The following is a 21968-nucleotide window of genomic DNA, read 5'->3' on the forward strand; positions in this document are numbered from 1 at the left end:
GTGTGTGTGTCTGCATGGAAAGACTTAGCTTTAATATTGCCTTTAAATGACTAAATAATTTAATTATGATTATATAATGATTGGAGCACTTTGAGCTGCAACGTTTGCAGGAAAAGCGCTATACAAATAAAAGTTGTTATTATTATTAGCTCTGGATGTATCAAGTGTGTGTAGAATCCCCCTCCTTCCCTCCCTTGACCGCCCTATCATTCCTTCCCATGACCCCTGACCGCTCTACCGTTTATCAAGCCATAAAGCAGAATGTGAGCAGTAGTTACAGAACACTGAGACGTCTAGGCTACATGAGGAGAACGCGCGCGTCGCAGCCTCGGCCCCAGACACTCACACGTCAGAGAAGAGCACGGGAGAGTCGGCGCGGTGCGACTGGACGTCCTGCATGGCGTTCCACTCGTTGATGCGCGTTTGGTCCGAGGAGACGCGGCTCTGGTAGTAGCTGACCCACGTCAGGAACAGGCTACCGGGGAAGTAGTTATGGCAACGGGCTACCTCGCACGCCTTGTGGAGGGATTGGAGAGCCGACCTGAGAGAGACAGACAGACAGACAAAGAGGAAGGGGGTTAAAAAAAGACATTGGGAGATATTATTGAAAGATATTTCTTTAAAAGAATAAAAAAGGATACTCACCACATGGCCTGCACTGAAACAGGTTTGAAGACGTGGATCCTGCTATCAGTGGACACACTGAAACCCCTGAGAGAGACGGTAGAGGAAGGAGGGAGGGAGAAGGAAAGGAGGTCAAATAAGCACTCTTTAAGACCTCACACTCCTCTAAACCACACGTCCGTCAGATCTGGCTCTCCACGGTAACCAGGTCAGATGTATTGTTGTTGAGGGTGTGTGTGTATGTGTGTGTTTGTGTGTGTTTGTGTGTGTTTGTGTCCGTGTCTGAGAGACTTTCTTACCCGTCTCCATCCAGATGGATCAGGGTGTCGCTCCATAGAGGTAGAACCAGCCCCACTGAGCAGGAGCTGCAGGACACACAGACAACGCTGTCAGATATGGTGCACATATATCATATCATTCCATATCCATACACTTGTATTATGAGCACAGTATGACTTCATCCATACATCCACACAATGTCCTACAATACTAATACACAGCCATATTGTGTGTACACACACACACACACACACACACACACACACACACACCTGTCTGTAAGGCTAAAGTCCATGCCCAGTACCACGCTCTCCTCTGTGTCCTGTCGTCCGTTGGTGGAGACCACCACCATGTAGCGGGTGGCCTGGTGGAAGGCACTCTCCAGTCGCACCGCCTGTAGGGGGGCAGAGAGGAGATGAACACCGGGGAGAGCAGGGGGAGAGCAGGGGGTGAAGGAGTGATCGACGGGGGCGTGGAGGAGCAGGTGGATAGGGGACTGGTGTGTGTGTGTGTGTGTGTGTGTGTGTGTGTGTGTGTACGGTCAACGCATCGACTCACCAGTTTGATGTTGTCTTCAGGTCTGAGGAGTGTGAACATGGTCTGCAGGTGCTGCTGGAGGTCTCCTGGCCAGGTGAGAACGGGGGGGGGGGACAGACATGTCATTTAACATCCACTAAGAAGCCCCCCCCCCCCAAACTAACATTATAGACCTAGGATCAGATGACTCTACTGCCTCCGATCCTATCATTAAGCAGAAGGTAGTTCAAAGGGAAATCTGTCCCCGGGGACCACCGGTTAAGGGGAAACTTCTAACTGCCTCTGTGTTTAACATACCTGCATGTTTGCTGCGCAGCTGGGAGAAGCGAGAGGCGGTGGAGGGGGAAGAGCCATTTCCTCGAGGGAGGAAGAGTGCGGCACCTTTAACGGTCAGGAAGCTCTCGCTGATACTGAGGGAGAGAGAGGAGAATTGGATTTAATAACAGCCCCTTTTCAGAGCTCAGCAAGTCTGTTGAGCAACGTTCGTTCCCCTAGTGGCGTAAAAGGGAAGTGGGGATAAAAGGGGAAACAGTGTGAAAATTGTCTGCACACCCCCTTCAAGTAGAACAAGAACAGAACGTACCGTGCTCATGCACAGCCTCTATGAGGATGTTATTGATTTCAAAATAGGCATTGTGCACTAAGACAGATGTGCTCCTGAATGTCAGAGTGTTGTGTGTGTTCTAGAATGACTGTGTGTGTGTGTGTGTGTGTGTGTTTATCTTCATCTTGTCCGTGTCAAACTTGAGCCAAGCCAGGCAGAGCCGTACACAAGCCTATCAAATGTAATTTCTTAATCAACATGAAACAAGATACGGCGAGGCATCAGCCATGGCTTTTCACCGTGCCGTCTATGCCGTCAACACCCCCTGACACTGAGCACCAGGAAATAAACGACTTGTCCCTCTCTCTGTGAGTGATGACTAGCATCGTACCACAACACATCTCAGAGTTTTCTGGAGGTTGGTTTTAGCATGCAGGGCAAAACTGCTGCCCTCAGAAGGAAATATGGGAACAGGTACAGTGGGAGGACAATACTGTCATTGTGCAGTAGAACAGTCTGGGCCTAGGTTACTGTAGAAGCGGCAGTGAAATCTAAGCCAATAGGACAAAACGCTAAAGGGCTCGATTCCATCCATTTCCTCAACACAACACTCACGTACATACCGTACCATAACCACCAAGAAACACTAGAAACATATCAGATGGACGGACGGACGGACGGACGGACACACACACACACACACACACACACGGCGCAGGAGGTAGAGCCGGCGTCTAATGATCGCAAGGTCGGCAGATTGGCGGCTCAAACCCCGGCTGGCCACGTCGCGGTGTCCTTGGGCAAGACACTGAACCCCAAATTGCTCCCAATGAGCGTGCCGGCGCCTTGCATGGTCGCTTGCCGCCATCGGTGTGAATGTCTGTGTGAATGAGAGGCCGTTGTGAAGCGCTTTGGAATAAGGCGCTATATAAGTCTGTCCATTTACACACAATGCCTGAAAGCACACACACGCACACACACACACACACAGCTGGTTCCAATAACGAGGTGGATTAACTGTACTGGACACGCTAATAAAACGACAAGAGGAAGAGAGACGGGGCCTTGGCTCAAAGCCGCGGGACTTCAAGCAAACAAGATCACCACAGACCCTCGGCCCTCTCACAGCCCTCTCCCAGACCTCACCCAACTGTGCTGCAGTCAGGAGCGTCGTTAGCTGTGGCGCCCCGAGCATTACGGTGCGGTGAACTAACTCACCAACTAGTGTTGACTATACATCCTACTACATACACGCATCTCATTAAACTACATGCAGATGGACATAATTACGTGACCCTGAGCAAGTACCAAAACATGCCAAGCAGAATATGAACAGAACATTCTTCACCTGGTGGAGGGTTGAGTGAGTGAGAACCCCCGGGGAGTTGTATGTAATGTTATGTAAAGGGGAGGTGGGAACATACCGGTACAAGACCACCCCTCACTCCCCACTGACCCTACTGCTGCCCCTGCCCATATTTGTCACTCTGAGCTGGGGGAGGAGATAAATATAGGCCCAGGCTGGGGAAGGGCCTTATGAACGCACAGGGCTGGGAGAAGGGAGGGGTGGGGAACACATTCTGACACCTCCACAGATATTGAGGGGGGGGGGGGGGGGGAAGAGAGAGGGCGGGCAGTAGAGGAGATGGTCCAGAGAGCTGACAGAGAAGTAGCGAGTCTGTCTCAGGTGGTAGTAAACGACACACCTGCCTTGCTAGTGTGTTGATCCAACAGCAGCCAGAGAGCCTCTATACTTCCTTGTTAAACAGAACACTGCGTGCCATGCCCGGCCAGCCCTTGTTGCCATAGTACCGTAGAACGCTGGCGGCCTTTAAAGTAGACTCTGGACTCTTGCCCTGGCAGAGATAGATGGTGGTTGTGTCTAAACTTGACACAGAAAGCGAGTGGATTGGGGTGGGGTGGGGGGGGTAGTACTGAGTTGACAGGGCAGACAGAACTGTACTGTAGAGGAGCAGCATTGGGAGAGGCTGTGGGCTGACAGGCTTACGCAAGGACTAATAGCATTCTCCAGGAGTGTGTGTACACACCACTTCCTCTATGACTAATATTCATTAAAGTAAGGCAGGGGGGTGTTTCGTCACGGCCTCAGGTAGGTCCAAAGTAGGTCACGGAAACGACAGCGGAGCTCTAGGGAACAGGTAGTTGAGTCATGAATCTGGCAGCCGCCAACGGGCCTTTCACAAGGAGCAGAGGAAGGCTGACATCCTTCCAGCTTACGTAGTCATGGGGGAAAACACACAGCACACACACTCGCATGTCCTGCTGAAACTACAGTGGAATAGAACAATGTACAGTCTTCCATATCCTTCCTGATACATTGGGGGGGACAGACACATGATCTCATCTTACAATCTCAATCTCTGTAATAATGAAGATGTGATCATAACTTCGGAACAAGGATAGTTCTATGATCTAGCCTACATCACATCAGAAAGTCATGTCTCAGCATCAACTGTGTTAAACCACTCACAAACAAATGCAACAATGTAGCAGCCTAAGTGAGAGAGAGCTTGGTGATTGTTACAATATTGACTGGGAGGGCCAGGAGTATTTATAGACAAAGTGGCCTAAAGCCCAACATAGATCTATCTTTCGAGCAAGTAGCAGGTGCTCGTCGGCAGGTGGTGATGTTAGAATTATAAGGTTTTGTCAAAATTGAGTTTTTTTTACATAATCTGATCCATTAGGTGTTTATTCATGCCTGTGTGGTGTTGTTTTTTTAACTGTTGACATTTTTGAGTTAGTAATTAATAAAATACAAAGGTTCCATCTCACAAAACATAATGGAATGTAAAAACTTTGACGCTCAATATCTCTGAACTGCCCTAAACGGAGATAGAACCGTATCATTCTAAACGGAGATAGAACCGTATCATTCTAAACGGAGATAGAACCTTATCATTCTAAACGGAGATAGAACCTTATCATTCTAAACGGAGATAGAACCTTATCATTCTAAGCTCACGAGGTGCAGGTGCTTAAACCAGACGGGACACGGGACGGTAAAAGGCTTAAACTCACAGCTGGTTGATCTTCCTCTGAGAGATCACAGAGTTCTCGGTGAAGTAAGGGGTCATCTTCACCCCGCAGCAGACGCAGAAGCAGCCGGGCGAGGAGCCCCTCGGTGGGGCTACGACGCCCAGAGTCATCGCTGCTACAGGGGGAGAACCGGACCGGTGGCACCGAGGCGAGGCTTGGTTCACTCAGCCCTGGCCATGCTGTGAGCTGTACGCCGGTGACCAGAAACTAATCGCAGCCAGTGAACCAAAAGCGACGCACCGAAAAACACACTTACAGTCTTACAAGACTGGAAAAAAACGAACCGATTGAAGTAACTAAGAAAAAAATGTCATGCCTGCCCGCTTTTAGATTCTGATCTGATAAATTAGCAGTTGATAGGATCCAGCCGTGGCTCGATGTTCCTGTCTGTGTTCCTGTCTGTGTTCCTCACTGCGGTAAAGTGTACAACTAGAGAGAGGGGCGGAGACTGCAGTGCACATGTGGGGTGGAGCAGCCATATTACATTAGACAGAGGCTGTGTTCGAAATGGCATACTAGCATACTGCATACTAGCATACTCGATGAATATACTGCATACTGCTTACTAAATTCATAATAAAGCCGAGTACACACTAGACGATTTTAACCCCGATTTAGCTGTCGCCGACCAGTTTCTTGCGGTCGGAGACAAAATCCTCCCGTCGTTGCAAACCCGGGGACGCGCCGTCTCCGACGCTCGTTTAATGTGACAGGCTCAGAGACGTTTAATGTGACAGGCTCAGAGACGTTTAATGTGACAGGCTCAGAGACGCTCGTTTAATGTGACAGGCTCAGAGACGTTTAATGTGACAGGCTCAGAGACGTTTAATGTGACAGGCTCAGAGACGCAATCGGAGGGCCGCCGACCCCGTCGGAGGGGCCGTCGCAGGGCTCCAGATCTTTTCAAACATGTTTCATTTTATCGGCGCACATTCTGCTAGTCTGAGATGGGCAACGACCCGTGTGGACAGCACAGCCAATGAGAGGTCGAGGAAATGCAGCGCGGAGGAGGCGTGAAAGTAGAAATGGCTATTTATATAATAGTAAATAGCCTATTATATAAATAGCCATATATGTATATATATGTATATATTACATATAGTAATATGGCTATTTTCGAGTAGAAATTAGCTCCATCTTTTTTTGACAGCTGTCAACGTCTCGTCATCATGTGCTGATATCGCGACACTACAGCTTGGCGAATCGTCCTGACCAAGTGAAGAATCGTGTAGTCTGTGAGCCCCCGTCGTTGCCACATCCTGTAGTCTGTGCTGTGCTGCGCAGTTTGCGCGCCGCTGCGACGAGGACACCAGCACGACGGTCGTTTAGTGTGAGAGGCTCAGCGATGTTACAACTTGAAAAGTCGTCTAGTGTGTAGCCGCCTTTAGTATGCCAATACCAGCCGACCGAAAATCTAGTATACATTTCTTGCATACTCAAATTTCACATACTCAACAGTGTGAACGCACTGCATACTCAAAATCTATGTAATATCTAGTATGAGTAGTATGCTAGTATGCCATTCCGAACACAGCCAGAGACTGATTCAAGGTCGGTTTTGCATTTCTTCCTCTGGTGGTAAGGGAGGGTAAACTGATCCAGATCGGTGCCCGAGACCAGCTTCTACCCAGAGCTAGAGAGCGTCCTGACACACGACACCGGTGTGTATTAGTTTCCAGTAAAGACGCAACAGCAGCAACAACACAAACACGGAACAGATATTGTGAAACCAAAGGGAAATGGGCGACCTCTGAGAAAGAAACGTGATCTTTAAGGTTAGAGTTAAGGCTGTGTTTGTGTTGTGTTGGCATGTGGATCTCTCAACGTCTCTCTTCTTAAATCACAGAAGATCCATTTCATGTTTTCGAAAATAATGTCATGTTCACCCCAACATACTTCCATCTTCTCAGCTGACACTGTCATAACAACAACAACAACCACATAGGCCTACAGTCATGTTATTTATTATAATTAGTTCTTTAAGAAATATGGACATATCAATATTTGATCTTCTTTCAAACAATATCTATAGATAAAGGTGATGTAATTGAACCAAAAACAATGTAAATTAACTTCGTTATCCTTATTTCACAAATACACAAAGATGCCAATTCCTACTGAGGAAAACATTATGACACCCTATTCCCGGTATTGCCTCCTTTGGCTGAAATAACCTCAATTAGACGTTTCCTATAACTGTCTACCAGTCTCTGGGCAGAACTGGGCAGAAAGTTTTCCATGCAGAATTCTTCCAGCTGTGTGATGTCTTGCATGCACGGCCCGTATCAAATCACCCAACAGCATCTCAATAGGATTAAAATCAGGGCTTTGACTTTGGCCATTCAAGAACTCTCCATTCCTGTCTTTTGAGCCATTCCTTGGTGGATTTACCGGAATGTTTTGGGTCATTTTACATGGTCCGCATCCACTACAGCTTCAATTTTTTGGACAGATGGTCTCACATTTTCCTCCAGCACCCTCTGATACAACAAGGAATTCATAGTGGGTTCTATGATGGTGAGCTGGCCAGGCCCTGCTGCAGCAAAGCAGCCCCTAACCAGGACATTTCCAGCCCCATGCTTGACAGTCGGTATGAAGTTCTTGTGCACAAATGCTGACTTTTGTTTGCACACGTCAAACACGTCTTCTGTTACTGTGCCCAAATAATTCAACTTCAGATTCATCTGTTCATTGCTCCAGAAGCCAAGGTGTTTGTCTAGGTGTCGTCTGGCAAACTTTACTCTTGCCCCCTGATGGGTTGGTCTTTTTGACAGCAAGGGTTTTCTCCTTGCACACTTCCCATGAAACTCTAACTTGTGCCGTCTCTTTCTGCATGTACTTCAACTGTGGCAAAAGCTACCTGTAGGTCCCGTGATGATATTATAGGATTGTTGGAGACTTCAAGCATCTTGCGGTCTGCCCTTGGGCTGAACTTGCTAGAACAGCTTGGCCTGGCAATGTTGACAGTTGTTTTAACTGTTCTCTGCTTGTGAATTATTTTCCAGAGTGGAATGGCTGATTTCTAATCGTTTGGAGAGATCCCTTCCCAGATTCTTCTTTCTGAAGGCCTCAGAGAGCTCTTTTGATGTCGGCAATGTTCTTATCATGTGCACCTGATTTTAATTTGAGGCATTTTAAGTAGTAATAAATGTGTCCTATTTTTTCCTCACAAGAACATTGCATTTTTATTAAGTACATTTTACAAATATATTTTTTTAAATATGTTTTTCTTTCAGTTTTATTTGTTTTGTTATATTACCTCCATCTCTCAATAGTGTTAAAATGAAGATGAAATTGTCAAAATATGGTGAAAAAGGTTTTCAGGGGTTGTCCTATCTTTTTCACATGACTGTATGTGTATCCTTAGTTAGTAGTCATAGGCTGGGTTGCACCAACCTGGTTTACATTTTAACCCAGCCATAGTCTCTTATGTATGTGTGGATCACTGTATCCTTAATTAGTAGTCATAGTCTCTTATGCCACCTGTCTGACTGTCTGTCTGGTGTTTCTAAAGAACATAGGCTGTGTGTGTGTGTGTGTGTGTGTGTGTGTGTGTGTGTGTGTGTGTGTGTGTGTGTGTGTGTGTGTGTGTGTGTGTGTGTGTGTAAGGCTGTCCTTGACCCTCTCTCCTTGGTCATATGCAGTGAGGTGTAGTTTCATTACAGCTCAGTGTGTGGGGGCGGACACTGCCTTGGTGCCCTTGTTTAACCTGAGTTGACCTGGGTTTGACCTGGATTTGACCTGGATTTGACCTGGGTTTCCTTTTAGCATCAGTGAATCTAAGGACGCCCACACAGGATTGCATGTGATCATGAAAGGATGCGATCCATTTAGCAGATTGATGCCACTCCATCACAGAACAAAATGTCCATGTTGATGTATTAGATACTGGATTGGTATAGACACGGCTAATACAAACATAACAGTTCCTGGTTGTGAGAGTAAAAGGGTAGAGAGCACATAGATGGTGAATAGGTACGGTGATCTGTGCTTAACTGCGTTATTTGAGGAACACTCTGGACCCGATCATCACCTACCACCACCTTCCCCTCTCTTCTCCCTCCATGTGTCCCTCTCATCCTCTCTCTTTTACACACCCCACAGAAGAGACAATGTCACTGTGCATACAACCACTCTATTGATTCACCCAAATCCCATCAGCCACTGAAGGTTATCTATATCATTTGCTAGCAGGAAGTCAATCCGTTTATTTACAATCTGAATCAATCAGCCCTGTGACAGGATTAGATTGTGTGTGGTGTCACTGGTGTGTGTGTGTGTGTGTGTGTGTGTGTGTGTGTGTGTGTGTGTGTGTGTCCGTGATAGAGAGAGAAAACAAGAGCCACTCTGCAGCACCTCGCTCTGATGTCACTGATTTAAGCAGCTCCGCAGATCTGCACTTCGCTTACGCACCGGCAGAGCCGCTTACATCAGTCACATCAGTCAAGCTGCAGTGTTTAGTGACGTTATTATTACCGCATCACATAAGAGTGAATGACATTAGCTGCATCACGGATTTGCATTGCGGGTGTCATTTATCTCTATGGCACTGGTACTGTTCACTGACCCTAGAAGGGTCGATTCATCTGCTGCTGCTGACTACACACTCATAGAAGAAGGGCAGCAAACCCTCAGAGGTTGGTCTTGAGGCTCAGGAAATGGGCGGAGAACAGGGAAAGCTATTCCATCAGGAGATTATTCTGATTCCTGAATGCAACTGCCGTAATACTGAAGGACGTTCATTATTTACTGGAATGAGTTTGGTTCCGGGTTGACAACTAAAAGGAGACCGGCGCATTAAGACACTTCCTGGGAACATGAATTACGTGAATTAAAAGGCAACAGGCCCACTAATGGCTAGTTACCCTCTCTATCTTTTCAAGAGTGTACAACTGAGATAGGGCTAACACCCTTTCACTAGAAACGCGTCACACAGCAGAGGGAAGGACTTCCCGTCACTTCTAAAACTGTTGCTTAGTTTCCTTATTGCTTTTTTCTTTGTTCCTTCATGTCATGTGACCTGGTGAGACAGGCTATGAACAATATAGTGAATTTGAATGTTTAGTCTTCTCGAATCAGTGTTCACGTTGAATATTACCAGGGTGAAGTTACCCAGTAACTGTAAAGGGAGTAGTTGAAGGTGGCCCTGGCTAAATGTGAGGGAGGCAGGAGGTGTGGGTCTCCCGTGTGGAGGATGTGTTGTATGTGAAACCTTAAGACTCCATATTCTACGGCCCAGAGCGCTCACACATTCCTGGGTCCATTGCAGATGGATGTGCGTAACTCAAAATGTTCATGGTCGATTAATCAATTTTTCGATGTGTGTCGAAATTCACAAAGACAGCCATGGATCGTCGGCAAGAAATCATTTAATATCTTGAACGCAAAAAAACCTACCTTTAACAGTGAACATTTTAATTTATTCTGGTATTGATCCTCATGAATTTCTTCTTCTGAATACTTAAATTAGGCTAACATAACAATAAGGATGAACAGAAAAATCACGCCACTAATACCCTGTGCACGCATTAGAGCGGCGCACGCATCGTTCAAAAATCTACTTTGATCCTCTGGAACGATTAATCGATAAATCTGTCCCATCCCTAATATCTATACATCAGTTCACACAGCTCCAAATTGAAAATAATAATTTCTGGTTGCACATACAGTACAGTAACAACAACAACACTGTTATCTGCTCTCTCACACCTTATCAGTACCTGTGCTGGTTATGCTTAACAGAGGGATCACGGTAGACGTGTGAGTAAGCCAAGCCTACCATGTGACAGTGGTGTGATTATATTTGATACATCAGTCTTTTATGACCTGACCCAGACAAACATGACTGTTGATTCAACGTGACTATTAACTTTATATGAGATGAGGAGGGAACGGCCGGTGGAATGACACAGCCCGTTCACTAACTATTCACCTGTTATTCACTCAAAGACCAATGGCCTAGACCCAAGACCCAAACTGACCCCGACACATAATAAACTATAATAATCCTTTCAGACCTTTCAGAAGAAGGACAAGTCATATTCATTAGAATTTCTTGTATTTGACACTGGTTGACAAAGCAGATAATTACCAATAGCTAATTGTTCACACCTAGGCAAATGGAGCAGTGACAGTGCATACTAGTGGCCATGGTGTGTGTGTGTGTGTGTGTGTGTGTGTGTGTGTGTGTGTGTGCCTGCGTGCGTGTGTGCGTGTTTAGTGGTCATGGCACGGGACTAGATCGTGACATGACATTTCTCTGACCCTCTCTAGGAACCTCGGGAACAGCTTCTCCAGGAACTGGATGTGTGTGTGTGTGTGTCTGTGTGTGTGTGTGTGTGTGTGTGTGTGTGTGTGTCTGTATTCCTCAAACTCCCTCCAGTCACGTCTCTCTGCCAGACGCCTAAAAGCTGAAGGCTCCAGCTGCCATATCCAATATCACTAACCACTATCACACCTGCTGATCAACTGTCCAATGACCTAGTACAGGTGTTACTAGTTACTACATGAAATCAGACAATTCAATCTGCCCCCCCCCCCTTTTGTGTTTGCTCTCTGTAGTTCCTTGTTTTTGCAATGTCTGTGCAGTGTCCTTGCAAACGTTCCTATGTAAGACATAGAGCCCCTCTCAGTACCCCCTACGGACCCCCCCCCCCACACACACTGTTGTGCACTCTGTAGTCAGCTGTCTCCCATGTGACTGACGTGACCATGTTCAACTGAAAGAGAGCACGGGCGAATGTCACCGCTGTGTGTGTGTGTGTGTGTGTGTGTGTGTGTGTGAGTGAGTGTGTGTGTGTGTGTGTGTGTGTGTGTGTGTGTGTCGTAAATGTTATCTTGTGACAGAATAACCGGTTGGGACATACTGAGGACCAGACGAAAACAAGACGAGCGTCTAGAAAGGGGAAACGCTGAGTTCCCCTCAAAAGGTTAACGTGTGGATGTTCATGAACATGAACATGAACGTTCCATTGTATGATCTGCTTCCGTGTTACTTTTCTACACAGGTGAAAGACAAGGATAGGGTAGAAGGCAGAAAGGCCTATAGCGTGGAATTGAGACAATAACTACCCCTTGAAAATGCCACCCAGAATGACAACAATATTCAGTATGATGTCAATTAGTGATGTGAATATATCTATTCAATTCCCTCTTAATAAAATGCATACAACTGAACACACACACATACACAGTGAAAATACATTTCACTCCCAGCTGCACAAATACAGACTGCTCTCTCTGTATGATACCACAGACCATGGACAAACAGAGACATACTGAGATCAGAGACCAAACTGACCCTAAATCAGCTTCTAACTCCCCTGACCTACATTCTCTACTGACTCACCCTGATTACTGCTCTCTAGTGGACAGCTAGTGAAATGCAGCCCTGATACACAGTGGCCAAGATTGACTTGCCCCCTTGCATTTAGAATTGAACATGCTTCCTAGCTGCTGAGGGATCATGGTTTGGGTTCATCCTTGATGCCCGCTATCTGCAATTGATTGAATCGGCGCCTCTGCCAAAAAAAGGCCAAATAAAGAAAGGGAAAATACAACTATTACTGCAGCTAAAGTTCACTAGATTCTCATGCATCTAAAACAAACAAATACACACACGGATACAAACTCTGGATTACCTCATAGACGAGGGTCATGGACTGCAGCATCATGATTTTCACATGAAACTTTTCAGCCTTTTCAGGGCTGAGAGAACGACGGAGAACTCAGCAATGTAAGTCGCTTTGGATAAAAGCGTCATCTAAATGGCATAATGTGTAAAACGAGAGGTGGTGGTCTGTGCATTTTATGTCAACAAAACGTGATGTACAGACACTGCTATCCTTGAGAATCATTGCTCTGCCAATCTGGAGTATATGATGATCAAGTGTAGGCCATTTTACCTGCCCAGAGAGTTTACTGCTTATTATCACTTACTATTACTCCTGTTATCATCACTGCAGCCTACATCCCTCCAGATGCTAACGCTAAGCTAGCAATGAAAGAACTGCCTGCTGCCGTTAGCAACCAACAAACAGCACGCCCGGACCTTCATTATTGCAGGGGGATTTCAATTTCAAGTGGCACAACTCTAGACCATGTTTATACAAACAGAGCTGTGGGTCATAAAGCCATTCCCCTCCCTCTGGGTCAATTTGACCACATCTCATTGTTCCTACATACCACTCGTTAAACGTGTGAAACCGACACCGAGGACAGTTAAAATCTGGCCAGAGGAAGCCGACTCTACACCAGTTCCATACCGAGGACCGGTCTATACTCAAGGCTCAGGCCACTTGGGGCCACCGCACGGACATTGACTTATATACTTCTTCCCTTCTGGATTACATCAACACATGCGCCAGCAGTGTCATCACCACCCACAAATGGAGAAGAACTTTCCGGCAAAACCAGGAGCCTTGGATGAACAGTGAGGTCCGCTCAGATCAGACGATGCAGAGGCCTACAGCTCAGCCAGGGCTAATCTGAAGAGGGGTGTCAGGGAGGCCAAGCTCACCCACAAAATGCGGACCGAGGAGCACTTCCAGAGCAACTCTGACCCCTGTCGTACGTGGCAAGGCATCCAGGCCCATCACAGACTACAAAACCAGGCCACCACAGACCACGGAGGTAGGCCTGATAAGTAACAACGACGAGTCGGCCTACAGGGAGGAGGTCCAGCAACTGGCGGTGTGGTGCGCTGACAACAACCTGGCCCTCAACACAAGGAAGATCAAGGAGATCATTGTGGACTTCAGGAAAACTAACGGCTGCATACACTCCCCCATCTACATCAATGAGATGGAGGTGCAGTGCGTCCCCGGCTACAAGTTCCTGGCTGGGTGTGTCCACATCTCCAAGGACCTCTCTTGGACTCTCAACTCCTCCACCTTGGTCAAAAAGGCGCAGCAGCGCCTATACTGCCTGAAGGGATTGAAGAAAGCCCAGCTGTCTCCCAGGATCCTGGCCAACTTCTACTGCCGCACCATAGAGAGCATCCTATCCAACTGCATCACAGTGTGGTATGGAAACTGACACCAAACTCCCTACCATCAAGACCCTCCAGGCAGACCGGTGTCATTCCAGCCACGGTCTGTTTGATCCCCTACCATCTAAGACCGTGTTTCTCGACTGGTGGGTCACGGACTCGTTCTGAATGGGTTGCACTGAGTGTGTGGTCAAAAAACATCTATTTTAACACTAAAGAAACACACAGTTGTGATGGTCATACTCATCAGTTTATTAAATAGGATCAGTTTGCTATTGCTAGAGTAGAGTGCTTCATGTGCTTTTTATAACTTCATAACTAGAACTGTACATATCCTACGTTGTCTACAATATCATGTTTTGCACTATATCACTATCTGCACTTGTGGTTAGATGCTGAACTGCATTTTGTTGTCTGGTACTTGTACTCTGCAATGACAATAAAGTCATGAATCTAATCTAATCTTATCTAGTACAATAGGAAAAACACATGTGATAGCTGTTCAGTTCTGGAAGCTGTGGTAGACTGGGACAGAAATCAGGATAAACCTGATCTGCAACATACAGGTCTCTTGACACCCGCAGGCCAGGGAGATCACCGCACTGTGATGTCACAATAGCACAAGAGCTCTTTGTGATGTAACAATAGCACAGGACATAATTCACCCAGGAGCTCTTTCTGATCTGATGTCACCGATTATAGTTGTGTTTTTGTCTGGTCACAATAGCACAGGAGTTCATTGTGATGTCACAAGAGCCCAAGAGGAGCTATTTGGATGTCACAGTCACATAGGGGGGAGAGAGAGGGACGTTTATGACAGAGGATATTGGTGATGTCATAGAGATCTAGGCCTATCTTACCTCCTGGGCTGAGAACGGCGGTCATCCTCCCCACTGCCGGACTCCTGAGAAGAAAAAACACAACCATTATACACACACACACACACAACTTTTAGAAATGCAGTACAAAAATGTACTGGCACACACACACACACACACACACACACACACCAAACACCTAGCATGTGGTAAGTGTGGACTGCTAGTCCACTGAACAGCCAACTGTAACAAACAGAATGATTACTGGGATGTGGACTTCAGAACCTAACCGCACAGAGAAGTAAAGGGGATCAGGAGAGGGAAGAGCATAAGTAAGCCTGGATCCAATTTGCTCACTCTCTCCAGGAAAATGACATCAGTCTGTTTTAAGGCGCGGTCTGCGAGAAACACACATACACACAGACTCACACTCACGTGTTTATTTACTAGTTTCAATTCAACACCGAGTTACTACGAAAGGAAGGGAGAGAGAAGGACTGGCCGAGGGCGCTACAAGGACGGCCGATGGAGCGGGTATGGGCAGGTTCCTAGGAAGTTCAAGTGGCAAGGTCGTACATTTCTGCCAGGAAAGGAAATGAGAGGTGGCACAGCCACAGACAGAGAGAGGCGGAGGTGGAGCCGTCAATAAATACAAATCCTTTGGCACAGATTCATCAGGTGGAACACTTTGCAATGCAAACGCCTGAGTTGTTGGAGTGTATGGAAATGTGTCTAATGTGCTGTGAGGGCACAGCGGGATTGGACTGCCAGGAGAAAGCGCCCCACGTTGAATGTAGCTTCAAGCTTTTTCAGAACTTAGAAAGGGGAAAAACTAATTGCATTATCATCATCATCATCATAAGTCAAAAACCAATGACACATCATGGTTTGTGTGGCTGGCAACTAGATCTTAGCTAACTTTCTCCTCTCCCCCTACGGTCCAATGGCTTCTTATGACACAGAGGCCCGTGTCTGTGTGTGTGTGTGTGTGTGTGTGTGTATGTGTTTCTCTAAAAGGATCCCATTGTAATGCTGCTGCTGACACACACCAGTGGAACTGGACAGGTTCACCACAGGGTTACAGGGAAGTTGAGGGGAAAAACACCCAGCAGGCGTCTCACGAGACAGTTCACACAGTACATTGGATATACTGTTTATCACATCGAGACATCGAGGCCCATGCTTCAGACGGTGTGTGTGTGTGTGTGTGTGTGTGTGTGTGTGTGTGTGTGTGACATGGGGTAGCACAAGGTGACCATCTGAACACACTCACAGAACCTGTTTGGCTTTGGGAACGAAGAAATGTCAAAGGCAAGACCATAACAACACCACAACAGCACTGCGGAATGTTCCGTGTTCCAGAATGAAACCTTCTGATTATTGTTCTTTGCAACAAAAGTCAACTTCAGTCCATCCCTATGCAGTCCATCCCTATTGTATGCATTACTGACTTTACAATGTCAGAATTGAAACTTACACATAATACTTAGCCTACTCCAAACAGTATACACAGGACACACAGGTGGTGGCGTTGGTAGAGGTGTGTGGGTAAGTGTAGGCAGTAGTACATTTTTGCGATGCCTTTGAAAGGCCACTGGCTGAAACTAAAATATTGGGCAAAACAGGAGGTTCCTTCCCTGCTTCCACTGACTGACTCACCCAAGCACAAACACTGATGGCTTCTGCCCACTTTGAAATGTGTGTCTAGCCTGTTTAGTTTAGTTCTGGGATGTTAATGCATCCAATCAAATAAAAGGTGCTTTTGAGAACACGGGTCTACGATATCTAAACTCTAAAGTCAGTCACACAACTTCACTAAAACAGATTGGCTACAATGAAACCTGATGTGATCATGTGATGTCTTTTGGTCAGAATCTGGAGGACACAGCATCATCCAGATGTGCAAAAAAACACAACACACACACACACACACACACACTATTGGCACTCACTATTACGCAAGCGGCCCTAGGTGTGAGTGTAGCCTAACTAGAACACTATTTGAACAAAATATAAACTCTCTTCCGGATTGTTGGACGCCGGCTGCCCAACTCTATTCTCCAGAGCATGCATAGACGGTGTAAATAATAATAATACCACCATCAGTTCGTGAGTTTAGAATGATAAGGTTCTATCTCCGTTTAGGGTAGTTCAGAGATATTGAGCGTCAAAGTTTTGACATTCCATTATGTTTTGTGAGATGTAACCTTTGTATTTTATTAATTACTAACTCAAAAATGTCAACATTTTAAAAATAACACCACACTAATACATTAATAAACACCTAATGGATCAGATTATGTAAAAAACTCAATTATGACAAAAATGGAGATAGAACCTTATAATTCTAACGTCACGAGTTCTGCTTCTTTGCACCTATGCAAAGGGCACTCAACAATCCATACAATAATGCACGAGTATTAATAATAATAATAATAATAATAATAATGCACCCGCATTCACGTGCCACGAGCAGTACAAGGCACTCATTACAAGCTGAAGAGCAGGAAATGTTGCTTTTGTCAGATGTACCCGGAGAGAAACAGTTACAGTTTAATCATCCGAGACAAAGAAAATGCTCCGTGCACACAGGAGGTGGTTGGATCATGTAATTAATAGTAATAATCTGGAATTAATAGTCATGATCGAACATGCATTTACAGTAGATAGTACCATTAGATGACGGTCGATCTAGCACATTTCCACCGGTGTGGTACAGTACAGAACCCTATCAGACAACAGAATTACACAACAAATATCCCTGATTCTCAGGAATCTGTCAAATGTGATCAGTGTAAACATGCATTTATGTACATAAACGTTCCACGCGTTCGTAAAAGGGCCGGAACCCATGGCAGTGAGTGAGGAACAATATGGTGCTACTGTATTTTAAAAACGAAATATGATTAGATAAAGGCTGCGCATGCGCATAGGTACAAAGGCCAGGCAGAGCACTTTATGGACAGTCAGGCAAAAACAGCGGAAATCAACCCGAAACCCAAACCTCCGAGCGACGTTATTTGGGGGGTCGCTTACCGAGACGCAGGGGCTGGAGCTGGTGCTGGGGGTCGGCGAGCGCTGCACGGTAACGAGCGCCATTCAGCGACCGGGAAACGGATACCGGAGAGAAAGCGACAACGGCGAGACGTTCATAGTTATTTTCGGGAGACACCAGCTGTATGAAGCCAGCACCGGGGCGCACTCGTTCTACAGGCAAAGGCTGCTTCCTCAAAACCGACTGTACGCGCATGCGCATCAACCGCCAGCTGTCAATTCCGATTAACCCTTTGTGTGCAGTAAAACTGAGCAGATTTTATTACTATATTTTATTATATACTATATTGATTATATATAATATAATATAATATTATAGTATTGTATTTATATTACTATATTTTTACTATTGCAGTATAACTAAGCAGTATTTCTCCACACAATGCATATCAGTCACCTCATTCAAATAGTTAGTAGTTCTGGAAAGATGCATCTGTTAACTGGCTGAGACGGTGAGATCTTAGTATTTATGTAGATATATGTATAGGCTATTGTGTTTTACCATCACAATAATGTTTTCAAAAATGTTGTGTACTTGGTTACCATGCAAATAATAATTGAAAAGTGACAGTGGAGCACATCACATGGTTGTCATAGAGACATCTTTTTGATGCCCCCCAGGGCCCAGTAATCTACACAGTCACAGTGTGTGTAATTGATTACTATGCAAATCAGAGACCCCTATAAAAACAAAGATATTCATCCCAAAATTACATTAACTATTGTTCTTGCATTAAGATGGACTCAATTCAACTTATTGAGTCATTTCTTTATGACATTTTTGCATTTTAGCACTTGCTTTTTTAAAGAGTGTCATAGCAAAGGGTCGGAATACTTACAGTATGTACATGTACATATTTCTGTATTTCAATTTTAATAAATTAAAATTTATTTTTTTTTAAAAAAAAAGTGGTTTCACTTTGTCATTCTGGGGTATTGTGTGTGGATTGATGGAAAATTATTTTTATTTAATCCATTTTAAATTGAGTCTATAACACAAGAAAATGTGGAAAACGTGAAGGGGTCTGAATACTTTCCATATGCTTAAGAATGGTTAAAAATGTAATTTGATATTTCAGATATTTAAACACAATTTCTCTCATTTGATTTTAAACTAAAGTTGATTGTTTTATGATGTGATGGTAATGACATTTGCCCTTTGATCAATCTATCTACAGTATATACAATCTATATATAATATAACCCAGTACTAGTAAGGTGTGGCTAATAAAGTGTGTGTGTCTGTGTGTGTGTGTGTGTGTGTGTGTGTGTGTGTGTGTGTGTGTGTGTGTGTGTGTGTGTGTGTGTGTGTGAGTGTGTGTGTGTGTGTGTGTGTGTGTGTGTGTGTGTGTCTCTTCGGCCACTTCATTAGGTATACCTTGCTAGTACCGGGTTGGACCCCCTCTTTTGCGTTCAGAACTGCCATAATTCTTCGTGGCATAGATTCAATAAGGTGCTGGAAACATTCCTCAGAGATTTTGATCTACAGTATATTGACATTATAATATCACATAGTTGCTGAGGATTTGTGCCAAGAAAATATCCCCCACACCATTACACAACCACCACCATTTTCGTCCAGAGAACTGCCACTCACTGGATATTTTCTCATTTTCTGACCATTCTCTGTTACCCCTAGAGATGGTTGTGCGGGAAAATCCCAGTAGATCAGCACTTTCTGAAATACTCAAAACAGCCCGTCTGGCACCAGCACCCATGCCACGTCCAAAGTCACTTAAATCACCTTTCTTTCCCATTCTGATGCTTGGTTTGAACTTCAGCAAGATCATCTTGACCATGTCGACATGCCTAAATGCATTGAGTTGCTGCCACATGATTGGCTGCATAATATTTGCGTTAACAAGCAGTTGAAAAAAAGTGTAATAAAGTATATAGGCTACTGCAAGACAAGTGTACAATAAACAAAACAAGCAAACTTGTATTTGATGTGGAAAAAAATGTATGGCTATTTTTGTGTCAACTCACTCCTCAAGTTCAAATGCTCACTAACTTAAACATTGCTCTTTAAGCTTAATCATTGTGGAGAAAACCAAAAAACAATCAGGCAGACCAGCATCTGTAAGAGCAACTCCATCCAACTCCAAACCTCACACAACTGTTATGTCAGCAGGAAGTGTGTCATCACCTCCGCCAACCTCCATTTCCTCTTCCTGTGTGGCCTCTTACCCATAAGCAAAGCCGCTTAAATATACCATCTCTGTCCGGATCCTAGATGCATCTGAATAGTCTCTCCTCTCCAGTCCCCACTGCTTCACCTGGACTAATATTAGAGTTTAGGCTTAGAAGTAGGGGACGCATAGGTTACATACCTTCTTTCTTTCAAATATTGAATTTGAATATTATTATTTTTAAACATTAACCTTTGTTTTATTTGTCATCCATTTCAGGTAAAGCAATCCCTTTTCTACTAGACATAATTAAGTTTCAGATTACTAATACACATAAAGACACTGACAGAGGCAACCATGTATCGTTATATCAATACCCCTGGACAAACATCTCAGAAACAAGAAAACTAATTATGTTTTTTCACTGTGATCATATTTTCTTCTCTGCTTAAGGAATGACAGATGGAGAATTGAATGGGAAAGTGTGTCCAAACTTTTGACTGGTACTGTAGTACAAATATTTTTTGAATTAATTCTAACACCCATACACACTGTTATTGTCCACAGCCCCAACACAACAGCCACCCAGCATCTTAGTTTTGTTGTTGCTTCGGTATTTTACTTTCGGTAAAGTATTGCTTCCTTATTGTGTTTTTACCACACTATGACGCACAGACTGAGAGAATGTGACATGTAAATTAATAGTTATACAAGCACGCACGCACACACACACACACACACACACACACACACACACACACACACACACATACACACACACACACACACACACACACACACACAGTCATCTCAACCCAACCAATACGCTCATGTTTAAGTAATGACTAGCCCCGCCCTCTTACCCTCTGTCTCTCTCTCTCTCTCATACACACTATTTGTTTACATGGACTCACTTTCTTGTTTCCCACGGTTACTGGCACACACACACTCTCTCACACACACACACACACACACACTCTCTCACACACACACACACACACACACACACACACACACACACACACACACACAGCACTGCCAGGAGACTAGTGCTACAGTAGGTATATACTGTATATTTGTCTGTCTGCCTATCTATAACTGTCTATCTTTATGTAATAAATGCCATTTAGCTGACCAATGCCATCTGTCTGTCCGTATGTCCGTCCATCCATCCATGACAGAGAGTGTGCTTGATAGACGTCACATTAGTGTCTGCAGTCTTCTGTGTGAGGGGATTAGCAGTGAGAGTAGAGGAGATGAAATGTAGATTATGACAGGGATAATACTGGTGCTTGGATTTAGAGTCACTCAGGGTTAACAACCGGAGAAATCCAAAGCTACAACTTTAATCACATGTGAACTCTCTGATCTGAGACAGAGTGACACCTCAGGAGGGAGGGAGAGCACAGGATTGATAATTAGAGATATATACTGTAGAAGCATGGTGGAAAGCCAAACATTACAATGCGCAGGAGGAATATTTATATATAACCAACACACACACACACACACACACACACACACACACACATGTATATGTTACGGTACATGTGGGAATACGGTACATGTGGGAAAACTAGGATTAGGGGTAGGGTTAGGGTTAGGGTTAAGGTTAGGGTTAGGGTTAGACATGCCAGCATGTACCAAGTCACTCTAGCACCTAACCCTAACCCTAGTTTTCCCACATGTTTTCCCACATGTACCGTATTCCCACATGTACCGTGTGGGAATACGGTACATGTGGGAAAACTAGGGTTAGGGTTATATATATATATATATATATACTGTATATATATATATATATATATATGAATAACGGCCTAACGAATTTGGGAATAATATTTCATATGTTATGTTTTTTATGCATTTTAATACCGACATTTGGCCTATAAGGCTATCAATATGTGCAAATATTTTTGTCTTAGCCTAATGGT

At 44.8% G+C, this 21968-nt stretch overlaps 1 protein-coding gene across 1 annotated transcript in view; it reads right to left on the bottom strand.

Moving 5' to 3' along the window:
* Positions 1 to 17950, bottom strand: part of ssh2b (slingshot protein phosphatase 2b) — a gene marked incomplete at its 5' end in the record, with an annotated part of 24810 nt that extends 6860 nt beyond the window's left edge. The window contains 8 exons of the mRNA XM_080549527.1: positions 347 to 541; positions 646 to 711; positions 924 to 989; positions 1176 to 1297; positions 1462 to 1526; positions 1738 to 1850; positions 14894 to 14937; positions 17888 to 17950. Coding sequence (XP_080405653.1) covers positions 347 to 541; positions 646 to 711; positions 924 to 989; positions 1176 to 1297; positions 1462 to 1526; positions 1738 to 1850; positions 14894 to 14937; positions 17888 to 17950 — 734 coding nt within the window. The remainder of the gene's footprint in view (positions 1 to 346; positions 542 to 645; positions 712 to 923; positions 990 to 1175; positions 1298 to 1461; positions 1527 to 1737; positions 1851 to 14893; positions 14938 to 17887) is intronic.
* Between the last annotated feature and the right edge of the window lie 4018 nt (positions 17951 to 21968).

Source organism: Nansenia antarctica (genome assembly GCF_963989245.1).
Source record: "Nansenia antarctica genome assembly, chromosome: 20".
Classification (NCBI taxonomy): Eukaryota; Metazoa; Chordata; class Actinopteri; order Argentiniformes; family Microstomatidae; genus Nansenia; species Nansenia antarctica.